At 36.9% G+C, this 12,161-nt stretch overlaps 1 protein-coding gene across 3 annotated transcripts in view; it reads right to left on the bottom strand.

Moving 5' to 3' along the window:
• Positions 1-12,161, bottom strand: part of LOC132101715 (insulin-like growth factor 1 receptor) — a 97,255-nt gene that overhangs the window by 25,224 nt on the left and 59,870 nt on the right. For 2 of the 3 annotated variants that reach the window (XM_059506887.1, XM_059506870.1), the window contains 8 exons: positions 11,727-12,030; positions 10,622-10,761; positions 10,382-10,526; positions 5,278-5,486; positions 5,050-5,176; positions 4,687-4,940; positions 1,701-1,868; positions 1,085-1,289 (listed from right to left, as the gene is read on the bottom strand). In XM_059506887.1, coding sequence (XP_059362870.1) covers positions 1,085-1,289; positions 1,701-1,868; positions 4,687-4,940; positions 5,050-5,176; positions 5,278-5,486; positions 10,382-10,526; positions 10,622-10,761; positions 11,727-12,030 — 1,552 coding nt within the window. The remainder of the gene's footprint in view (positions 1-1,084; positions 1,290-1,700; positions 1,869-4,686; positions 4,941-5,049; positions 5,177-5,277; positions 5,487-10,381; positions 10,527-10,621; positions 10,762-11,726; positions 12,031-12,161) is intronic. The other variant, XM_059506878.1, reaches the window with a different exon arrangement.

Raw genomic sequence — 12,161 nt, 5'->3', positions numbered from 1 at the left:
AGAGAAAATGTAACATCTCCTGTGCTATTTGGATCCAGAACCAAGAGCCCAGCCCGTACCACATGATTACTAACAGCAGGGGCGGAGGGAAACAATCACTGAGGGAACGCTGAAAAGGTTCCAAAACAACCTCTCGGACAAGAAACGAAAGAGCCATTACAAATGCTACCATCCAGAGACATCAAGAGTCCCTTTCAATCTTCATCTTTGAGATCATGAAAGGTCATCATGGATTTATTGATAACTGAAGCTTTTAATTTGAAGTTTAATGGATGTTTTGTACTGGCTGATGCATCAAAACATGGATAGGAATGAGGTCACCTGTACAAGGCTTCAACTCTGACATTCATTTTGAGATTGTTGCCAATTTAATTAATACTGTACAGAAGGTCATGCTTATGTCATTCCAAACCTGCAGGCTGGGATTTTTCTGTGAAGTACAAAAGTAGTCTCCATACTGAGCCTTTTTCTGTACAATGACAATTTATAGTAAAAGTAAAAGTATCATGAAAGTGGTCTTTTATGGCCAGTAAGATTTTTAATTTAAATGTTTTATTTTTTATTGTACTTTGTTCGACCAAGGACACTTTAAACTGATTGAACCGATACTGGATATTGCTGATAATGATAATTGATTATTTGCAGATATATATATATATATATATATATTATTATTATTTTTTTTTTTAATCAATAATACAAACATTGAAAAAAAAGAAAAAAGAAAAGAAATAAAAAAAATTGTTTGAAAATTAGTTAGAAATAATGACTTGAATTTTTATAAATAAATGTAAATAAAATATATGTAATAATTCAAAAACAAAAAATAATTTAAGTATTATTTAATAAAAAATATGTATTTGATTATGATAAATTATTTGATTTGATTAGATTTTTCTCTCTTCTTTTTGTGTCTCCTATATTATTTTATAAAAAAATAGATAAAATAAAAAGATAAATAAAAATAAATGTAAAAATTCTTACGACCCCAAACAGTAATGTAAAAAAAAAAAAGAAGACAATTTGTTATGATATTTTTTGGAGAGAGTAATCATCATATTCCTAATAAAACTCTTAAGTTTACCTGGGGGTGAATATGGCATTGTGGAGGAAGTTCTCAAAGGCTTTGCGGTAGTAGATGTCCTCCTCGATTCGCTTCAGATCCTCCTCTGTTTTAGGGCATGGACAACAGGGGACTTTGTCCCGCCCCCCAGTTTCAGGATTGGTGGGTTTGGTGTCTTCGATTTCTGTCAAACCCCCGGCTGAAATCCTGACTGGGATCTTCAGTTCTGTCAAGAAACAACATAAACATGGTTACATTTTTCCTGTAGTGACCTTTAGTGACCAAATCTGGTATTATTTCAATATGCTCAAAATGTATATTCGGAAAGTGCTGCAGAAAAGCAAGAAAGCAAGCAAATTATATTTAAGTATGAGTAATGGGAGGCTTTGAGAGCAGCTCTAATATTATTCAGACAGAATTGAATAGCTTGAATATGCTGCACATTATTTAATTATGGCAAAGCTCTTTGCATTCTGACATTGAATACTAAGAGTATTCAAACAGAAATGAATCTAGTTCCACTAGACACATGATGCTTCAGATGTTTGCAATAATATGTTTAAACGTTTCATGGATAAATGTGTGAATTGCTGGTGGGCAAATGGTGCTCAGTTTAAGGGTGTAATGTAGACCAGACCTTTGGAGCAGTAGTTGTGCTGGTAGAGCTCACGGTCCTCGCTCTGCTGCTTCCAGCGGAGCAGGTAGTAGGTGTGGTTTCCATTGGGGGACACAGGTGGAGACCACCGCACCACCAGCTTTGATGAAGAATTAGAGTACACACGAATGTCTACAGGCATTGAGGGTGCTGGAGTAGAAGAAGAAAAATAGTTCTTCTTTAAGCAACCACAAATGTTTACTTCTGAGTAATTCCCTTTGGAGAAACCTGAGGAAAACCATGAATCATCCCTTCTGGGGTTTAAGACTACAACCACCGAGTTACTTGTCTAGATTTGAATCCACCCTACATGGAATAAATTGACACTGCTAAAAATCCTATTCTTAATCAGCAACAAAAATTATTGAAATGTTCTTAAAACACTGTCTACTTAAAAAGCAAAACTGCATAATGTGTGTATGCTAGGGATTGGGATGGTTTGATTTTCTTTAAAGGGTTAGTTCACCCAAAAATGATGTCATTAATGCGTCTCACCCTCATGTCGTTCCAAACCCGTAAGACCTCCATTTATCTTTGGAACACAGTTTAAGATATTTTAGATTTAGTCCGAGAGCTCTCAGTCCCTCCATTGAAGTAGTGATGTCCGATTCGTGAATGAATCGTTCAATTTAATCGGCTCTTCTTAGTGAACCGGTTGAACCAGTTCACCAAATCGAACTGAATCGTTTGAAAAGGTTCTCGTCTCCAATAAGCATTAATCCACTAATTACTTAAGATGTTAACTTTTTTAACGTGACTGACACTCCCTCTGAGTCAGAATACACCAATATCCTGGAGTAATTAATTTACTCAAACAGTACACTGACTGAACTGCTGTGTAGACCGAACTGAAGATGAACACCGAGCCGAGCCAGATGACGAACGAACACGCCCACTGCTGGAGCAGTTCTCGTTCTCGAGTCAAGAGCCAGTTGCATCGGTTTTCGGATCACCAGTACACTGAACTGAGAATCGTTTCTGTCGGACGCGGCCGATTTGAGAACCGATGAGCTGATTCTCGTTCTCGAGTCAAGAACCGGTTGCATCGGTTTTCGGATCACCAGTACACTGAACCGAAAACCGTTTCTTTCGGACGCGTCCGATTTGAGAACCGATGAACTGATGCTACTGCGTATGCGTGTAAAGTATTTCGGAAAGTGTGATAAAAGATCTATATACATTTTTATTATTATTATTATTTTTTTTTTTTTTTAAGATGAATGTTTCTAATCTGTGTATTGTAGATTATGAATAGGCCAGAGGGGGTTTCAGGGAAGTTGGACAATAATTAAGAACTCTAAAGACTCTATGTTTAATAGGAATAAGGGATGATTTATGAAATATGTGTACTGTATTTATAGTTAATGATGACATTCACAAAATGAGTTTGTAGTAAACAGAACATGAACACGAGTAGAGCAGCTGATTATACTGAACTGCAGCACGTGCCGGTTAGAGTGATTCTCGTTCTCGAGTCAAGAACCGGTTGCATCGGTTTTCGGATCATCAGTACACTGAACCAAAACCGTTTCTTTCGGACGTGTCCGTTTTGAGAACAGAGGAGCTGATAATACTGCGCATGCGTGATTCAGCGTGAAGCCGACTGACTCACAGCGCATCTGAACCGAACTGATTCTTTTGGTATTTGATTCTGAACTGATTCGCGGGTAAACCGAGGGCTTGAATGAAGGGGCAATCTGGCGAAACGTAAGTTCATTTAATAACAAATACATCGCAATGGTTTATGTATAGTAGTTTCTGCGCTGATGACACCTAATTTATTTACTTTATATCTTCAAGACTTAAATCCTCATATGCACATTATTGCTGTTACTGTATTTGGGTGCGTTGTTGCAAAACTTAATTGTAAACTTTTCATGATTATGAGGTTTTTAACTGACTAAAGTTATGATTACTGACTTTATATATTTTAATGTTTGATAGACGTGACGCCATTACGTCATCGCCAATGACGTCATTACATCGAGCGTAAAAGAACCGTTTTTTTCAACCGGTTTATTGAGTCGAACCGTCCGAAAGAACCGGTTCGTGGAAAAGAATCGAACTTCCCATCACTACATTGAAGCTGTGTGAACGGTATACTGTCCATGTCCAGAAAGGTAATAAAACATCATCAAAGTAGTCCATGTGACATCAGAGGGTCAGTTAGAATTTGTTGAAGCATTGAAAATACATTTTGGTCCAAAAATAACAAAAATTACGACGATTATTCAGCATTGTATTAACTTCTGGGTCTGTTGTGAGAGAGTTCACGACGCTACTGACGTATGACGCTGCTGACTTCTGGTGCGCCCAATAACAAAGATAACACGTCAGCAGCGTCATATGTCAACTGTCACAGCAGTCGCACTCACAACAGACCCGGAAGAGAAGACAATGCTGAATAAAGTCGTCATTTTTTGACCAAAATGTATTTTCGATGCTTCAACAAATTCTAACTGACCCTCTGATGTCACATGGACTACTTTGAAGATGTTTTTATTACCTTCCTGGACATGGACAGTATACCGTACATACATTTTCAGTATGTAATATTTTGAAATATTTAAATAACATATATTACTATATTTTTAATAGTAATATATTTTAAAATGTAATTTTTTCCTGTGATGCAAAGCTGAATTTTCAGCATCATTACTCCAGACTTCAATGTCACATGATCCTCCAGAAATCATTCTTATATGCTGAATTGCTACAATAGAAATATTTTGTTTGTTGTTTGTTGTGGTGCGTAATATTTTTGTGGAAACTTTTTTTTAACAGTGTAAAAGTCTTTACCGTCCCTTTTGATCAATTTGATATGCTTATTAAAAGTATTATTATTATTTTTTTTTTTTTTAAGGAAGTTTTGCTATTTTAATGAACAAAAGAATAAGTGCACAGACTAGGAAACATGCAAAAAATGACTTCAATTAAATTCATGACGGACCTGAACCTAGTTCCTTACCTGATGGTTTAGTCCGAATGTACACCACTTCACTTTTCGCCCCAAGACGCTGTCTGTCCTTGTCCCTGTCCCTGTCCTCCACAACTAGCGTTACAGCTTTGACAAAGATAGCATACTGAGTCCAGGGCTTCAGCATGGACAGTGTAACACCTGGGTTCTGGGTTTGGTCCTCCTGTAAGTCAACGTCAACCATGTTCCAGCTGTCCGATCCACAACCGTCCTGACCATCAAACTCTGTCAGGTTCTGGAAAGGACTATGAGAGAACATAAAAGGCTACTTACAAAAGCTTGAACATTTTAATGGTACTGAAAAAGGCTGCTTAAAAGACAGACAAAACAAGATTGAATAAAAGCAACACTTACGCTTCTTTGTAGTATACAATAAAACTGACAAGGTCTCTGGAATTGGGTGGTCGAAAACCATCCCACGTCAACTTAATTCTATTACTACTCGTGGTATTCGATATGAACTTAAGGATTTCACTCTCACCTAAAAAAAATCACATTTACAAACATAAAAATGAAACATTAATATGTACATACAGTCTATACTTACTTTAATTGTATAAATTGAGAACGAATCATATTTACAGCTTGCACGGTCTCCATTGTTGCGGAAATCTCCTTCCAAAAACTTCTCCTTAATTCCGGTTTTCTCCCACATTTTGCGGATCTCTGACATGCAGAGTTTGGGATTCAAGCGGAAATACAGTTTTCCAGCCTTTATGGTGAGATTGTGCTGGGACCAGTCCCACAAAAGCTGTAGATGCTGGTTATCCAAGGCAGCAAATGCATACATGCTGAAGATAACATAATAACAATGAATAAGTGACCAAAAAAACTAAACAAAAAACAGATAAAATATACTTCACCAGTAGTCTACCTACATACTGCAGTTTGTTAAAGGGTTAGTTCACCCAGATAGCAAAATTATGTAATTAATAACTCACCCTCATGTTGTTCCAAACCCGTAAGACCTCCGTTTATCTTTGGAAAACCATTCATTGAAGCTGTGTGTACGGTATACTGTCCATGTCCAGAAAGGGAAGAAAACATCATCAAAGTAGTCCATGTGACATCAGAGGGTCAGTTTGAAGTTTTTGAAGCATCGAAAATATATTTTGGTCCAAAAATAGCAAAAAAGACGACTTTATTCAGCATTGTCTTCTCTTCTGTGTCTGTTGTGAGAGAGAGTTCAAAACAAAGCAGTCTGGATATCCAGTTCGCGAACTAATCATTCAGTTCACCAAATCGAACTGAATCGTTTTAAACGGTTCGCAACTCTAATACGCATTAATCCACAAATGACTTAAGCTGTTAACTTGTTTAATGTGGCTGACACTCCCTCTGAGTTAAAACAAACCAATATCCCGGAGTAATGCATGTACTCAAACAGTACACTGACTGAACTGCTGTGAAGAGAGAACTGAAGATGAACACCAAGCCGAGCCAATATAAGAAGAACCGAGGAGCTGATGATACTGCGCATGCGTGATTCAGCGTAAAGCAGACTGACACACAGATCGCCGCTCGGTGTTCATCTTCAGTTCTCTCTTCACAGCAGTTCAGTCAGTGTACTGTTTGAGTGCATGCATTACTCCGGGATATTGGTTTGTTTGAACTCAGAGGGAGTGTCAGTCACATTAAAAAAGTTAACAGCTTAAGTCATTTGTGGATTAATGCGTATTAGAGATGCGAACCGTTTAAAACTATTCAGTTCGATTTGGTGAACTGAATGATTCGTTCGCGAACCGGATATCCAGACTGCTTTGTTTTGAACTCTCTCACACAACAGACACGGAAGAGAAGACAATGCTGAATAAAGTCGTCGTTTTTGCTATTTTTGGACCAAAATGTATTTTCGATGCTTTAAAAAACTCTGATGTCACATGGACTACTTTGATGATGTTTTTCTTCCCTTTCTGGACATGGACAGTATACCGTACACACAGCTTCAATGGAGGGACTGAGAGCTCTCGGACTAAATCTAAAATATCTTAAACTGTGTTCCAAAGATAAACAGAGGTCTTACGGGTTTGAAACAACATGAGGGTAAGTTATTCATTACATAAATTTGCTATCTGGGTGAACTAACCCTTTAACTATAGTGTTTTCTTTCATTTTCCCTCACAGAAGCGGTCAAATGTAACACATCAGCGAGGCAAAACTGCTGTCTATTTGTGAAAATGTGCTTTGATGCACTTGTTTGATAACTTAGCGGTCAAAAGCTGCAAATGCACTTTACAGACGCCGCGACCTTAAAAGAGGCGTTTTGGATGTCTACCTACTGTACCTTTTTACTGAAGCTTTTAATTTATGACTATTACAATGATTTTATTTTTGATATTTGTAGTCTTGGTTGACTTGTACTTTTTTGCTTGTATATGTTGTAGCGCTTTGAGTATTAAGAAAGGCGCATTACACATAAAATCTATTTTAACTACTGTCACTTTCACAAATACCTGAACTCTGTGGTTATGAAGCTGCAGTACGTTTGTGCCATTACTTGATATATACGCTGATGATTCACTGGCAGTGACGTAAATTATCATAAAAGATAAACAGCTTCAGTAAAAGCTGTGTTTGGAATGTAAGCACTTCACATGCATTAAGAGCAAGTGTTTCTCTTAAACCTACAGCACACTGAAAGCGTTAGTCTGATGCATGTCTTGTCACTTTACACACACACCTACATTTAATAGCTTAAAGATGCTGTCTAGTCTGTATAAAACAAATGCTCTACTTGTTGTATTTATCACAGCTATATAACAGCCTTGACGTTTGTTTGGTGATGAATGTTTTAAGGGAATGTAACGGAATGGACTTATAAACGTGGAATATGTAGATGGAGGGTTCGTTTGTTTATATTTGTCTCCAAAAGCATTCCCTGAGCTCACTTTAGTCTTTCATAACAACATGGCACAGAGAGGCCTGTTTTGATCTGTCCTGAATATGGGATAACAGTAAACAAACAGGGATTGAATTAAATTACACATTTCTTCTATGACGCACAGGACCCATTCAGTTTAAGGAAAAGTTTGACGTTAATTCTGTATGTACTTTCTCTGATTCACACACCCTTATAACCAACAACAGGCATGTGATCAACTAAGATTATTTTTTAAACCTGTTTTCCCCATTCAAAAAGACAATATAATAAAAAATAATACACTACAAAAAAAAGAAGTGTATTGAGGGGCTTTAAATAAAATATTGTAAAAACAAAAATAGTTATACATTAACATCACTGATATACAGTAATAGTAATAACTGAAGTGTATTGATTAATACAATTATTTAAGTTACAAATTAAAAAACAATATTTTTGTTATTGTTATATATAAAAAATATATATAACAACATAATTCTAATAATAATAACAACTGAAGTGCACTGATGAACTAAATAAAATTACGTTTTAAAAATATTTATATTTTAATATATATATATATATATATATATATATATATATGAATAACATTTTTGCTATTGACATTATATAGTAACATTATATAATAACATTATAAAATAATAATAATAATAATTGTTATTTACATAAACATATACTGCTCAAAAAAATAAAGGGAACACTTAACAACACAATGTAACTCACAAGTGTTCCCTTTATTTTTTTGAGCAGTTTATAACAATAACATTATTATAAAAATAGAATGATAATAGTAATTATTATTGTTGTTATAAATTAATATTTGTTGTTATATTCATATGATATAAAATATATAACAATATATTATTATTATTATTATAACAGTTATTACAACAATTATTATTTACAAATTAATAAAGAAATATATAAAATACTTTTTTCAGATATAAGCTCAATATACTCAATTTACAACCCGAATTCCGGAAAAGTTGGGACGTTTTTTAAATTTTAATAAAATGAAAACTAAAAGACTTTCAAATCACATGAGCCAATATTTTATTCACAATAGAACATAGATAACATAGCAAATGTTTAAACTGAGAAAGTTTACAATTTTATGCACAAAATGAGCTCATTTCAATTTTGATTTCTGCTACAGGTCTCAAAATAGTTGGGACGGGGCATGTTTACCATGGTGAAGCATCTCCTTTTCTTTTCAAAACAGTTTGAAGACGTCTGGGCATTGAGGCTATGAGTTGCTGGAGTTTTGCTGTTGGAATTTGGTCCCATTCTTGCCTTATATAGATTTCCAGCTGCTGAAGAGTTCGTGGTCGTCTTTGACGTATTTTTCGTTTAATGATGCGCCAAATGTTCTCTATAGGTGAAAGATCTGGACTGCAGGCAGGCCAGGTTAGCACCCGGACTCTTCTACGACGAAGCCATGCTGTTGTTATAGCTGCAGTATGTGGTTTTGCATTGTCCTGCTGAAATAAACAAGGCCTTCCCTGAAATAGACGTTGTTTGGAGGGAAGCATATGTTGCTCTAAAACCTTTATATACCTTTCAGCATTCACAGAGCCTTCCAAAACATGCAAGCTGCCCATACCGTATGCACTTATGCACCCCCATACCATCAGAGATGCTGGCTTTTGAACTGAACGCTGATAACACGCTGGAATGTCTCCCTCCTCTTTAGCCCGGAGGACACGGCGTCCGTGATTTCCAACAAGAATGTCCAATTTGGACTCGTCTGACCATAAAACACTATTCCACTTTGAAATAATCCATTTTAAATGAGCCTTGGCCCACAGGACACGACGGCGCTTCTGGACCATGTTCACATATGGCTTCCTTTTTGCATGATAGAGCTTTAGTTGGCATCTGCTGATGGCACGGCGGATTGTGTTTACCGACAGTGGTTTCTGAAAGTATTCCTGGGCCCATTTAGTAATGTCATTGACACAATCATGCCGATGAGTGATGCAGTGTCGTCTGAGAGCCCGAAGACCACGGGCATCCAATAAAGGTCTCCGGCCTTGTCCCTTACGCACAGAGATTTCTCCAGTTTCTCTCAATCTTTTGATGATGTTATGCACTGTAGATGATGAGATTTGCAAAGCCTTTGCAATTTGACGTTGAGGAACATTGTTTTTAAAGTTTTCCACAATTTTTTTACGCAGTCTTTCACAGATTGGAGAGCCTCTGCCCATCTTTACTTCTGAGAGACTCTGCTTCTCTAAGACAAAGCTTTTATAGCTAATCATGTTACAGACCTGATATCAATTAACTTAATTAATCACTAGATGTTCTCCCAGCTGAATCTTTTCAAAACTGCTTGCTTTTTTAGCCATTTGTTGCCCCCGTGCCAACTTTTTTGAGACCTGTAGCAGGCATTAAATTTTAAATGAGCTAATTAAGTGGATAAAAGTGTAAAATTTCTCAGTTTAAACATTTGCTACGTTATCTATGTTCTATTGTGAATAAAATATTGGCTCATGTGATTTGAAATTCCTTTAGTTTTCATTTTATTAAAATTTAAAAAACGTCCCAACTTTTCCGGAATTCGGGTTGTACTTCTCAGGTCAGAAAATATGAAAATCTAACATGGAAAATTAAATTATTTTAACAAATATTACTGAAAATCAACTCATCATAATACCGATTCCATGGGTTAAATTCTGAATTTGAATACGGAATTCATTAAGCATCATATATCATCTGATTGGCTCTGATTTTGAGCAGCTTAGTGTTAAACGTGGCCAGACAAACTGTTAAGACATGGTGCAAAGTGTCAAATTCAAATCTTACTCCTCCCATAGTTCCTCTCCATGGATGTGTCTCAGGCTCTTGAGGAAGGAGAGAGAGCTCAGGGCGTGTGATGAACGGATCTTAATGTATCCCGTCACTGTCTTGATGAGTCCCAGAAAGTTCTCCAACTCTGAGGCTATGTTAGCTAGAGAGATGGAGGAAAAGAGAGCGTGTCAGTGAGAAGGTGTGAACCAATCGCTCCAGTGCTGATTGAGTAGCTGCTGTGCTGCAGGTACTCACTGCCGCGGCGGATGTTGATGTGCAGGTTGCCTTTGATAACAGTGCAACCCTTGAGGGACTGAGCCGCGTCCACCGAGTCGATGACCTTTTCATCACAGATCTTGTCACACAGGCCGTCACAGGCAGTGCAGAACATGCTGCTACACACACAGGGATAAAAGGAAGATCAGGATGCGACGCCACAAAAACCAACATAGAAGAACCAATTATCTCACTTTCACCTTATCATGTGACCTTCAGCTTGGTGAAAGCTAGAGTATGAGTGCAACTTTTTTTTTTTTGCTCTTTACAACAAAGGAACATGATTGGTTTGATCAGAGTTCATCAGAAGTGTGATTTGTGAGTTTTCATAGGGTTAGTCTGATTGCTTTGCAGTTAAGGATCTGAACACTTTTGTCAGACTTCTCTGCACTGTGGGGGAAAACTAGTGAATTTAAAACTAGAGTACTACAGTCTTATAAGTAAAGTAAAGGCCATTATCATTAAATAGATCTCATTTTATTTTATACTGTGAGTGGGTTTACTTGTAAAGTATTCAGAGAGCTGTGAAATAGATGAGTAATATAGTTTAACGCAAGGAATAGAGGATGTGTAGAACTGTGCAACTGAAGGTTTTAATCTGCAGGATTTTCACAAGAAATTCTGTGGATGTAGATGCCAAAATTCTATTTTCTTATTTAACAAACAAAAATAGATAAAAATGCAACTGAACAAAAACAAATATTATCTAAAAACAGGAATAAAAACAAACACAAATGTACATAGAATCTTCACTGTTTTATTCACAAATTTTCACTAAAGCCTGGTTTCACAGACAGGGTTTAGATTAAACCAGGATTAGGCCATAGTTCAATTAGGACCTTTAAGTACTTTTTATAAACGTGCCTTAGAAATAAACATTACTGGTTTGCATCTTGAGACAAAATAATGACACTGACATCTTTTAAGATCAATCAGTTTAAGTTAATCTTTCAGTTAAAATAGTCCAGACATGCATTTTAGCCTGGGATTAGGTTTAAGCCTTGTCTGTGAAACCAGGGAAATAAAATATTACCATTCATGAAACACACACTTTAAAAAAAATAAGAAGTTAAATAGTTTGTACCTCTGGTTCTCATCACGTGTGAATCCGGGTGGACAGTCAGACATACACTCTCCTCCATGGATCACGAAACGGTCGTAATCAGGCAGGTGGACTTTGGAGCAGAGGTCCTTGGTGATGCAGCGCCAGCCCTCAAATTTGTACGTGTCGGATGGACAGTCCTCCACGCAGCGGCCCTCGTGATAGTAGTGCTGGCAGGCGGCACAGGCCCTGTCGTTGTCAGGCACAGTGCAGCTGCCCAAGCACTGGGGGTGGCAACACTCGCCTGAGTTCGTACACGCCCGCTGTCCGCACCACTTCGGACAAACTGGAGGGAAAACACAAGAGGGGGAACGCTGACGTGAAACATTTTCAGGGTTTGTTCAAAGAAAACTATGCTAAACTAAAAACTGTTTCAGTGTATTTCAGCAGAAAAAAATATTTTATGGAAACATCCTC

Source organism: Carassius carassius, chromosome 2 (assembly GCF_963082965.1).
Source record: "Carassius carassius chromosome 2, fCarCar2.1, whole genome shotgun sequence".
Classification (NCBI taxonomy): domain Eukaryota; kingdom Metazoa; phylum Chordata; class Actinopteri; order Cypriniformes; family Cyprinidae; genus Carassius; species Carassius carassius.
The sequence above is the reverse complement of the archived record's forward strand: the minus strand, read 5'-3'. Positions and strand labels throughout refer to the sequence as shown.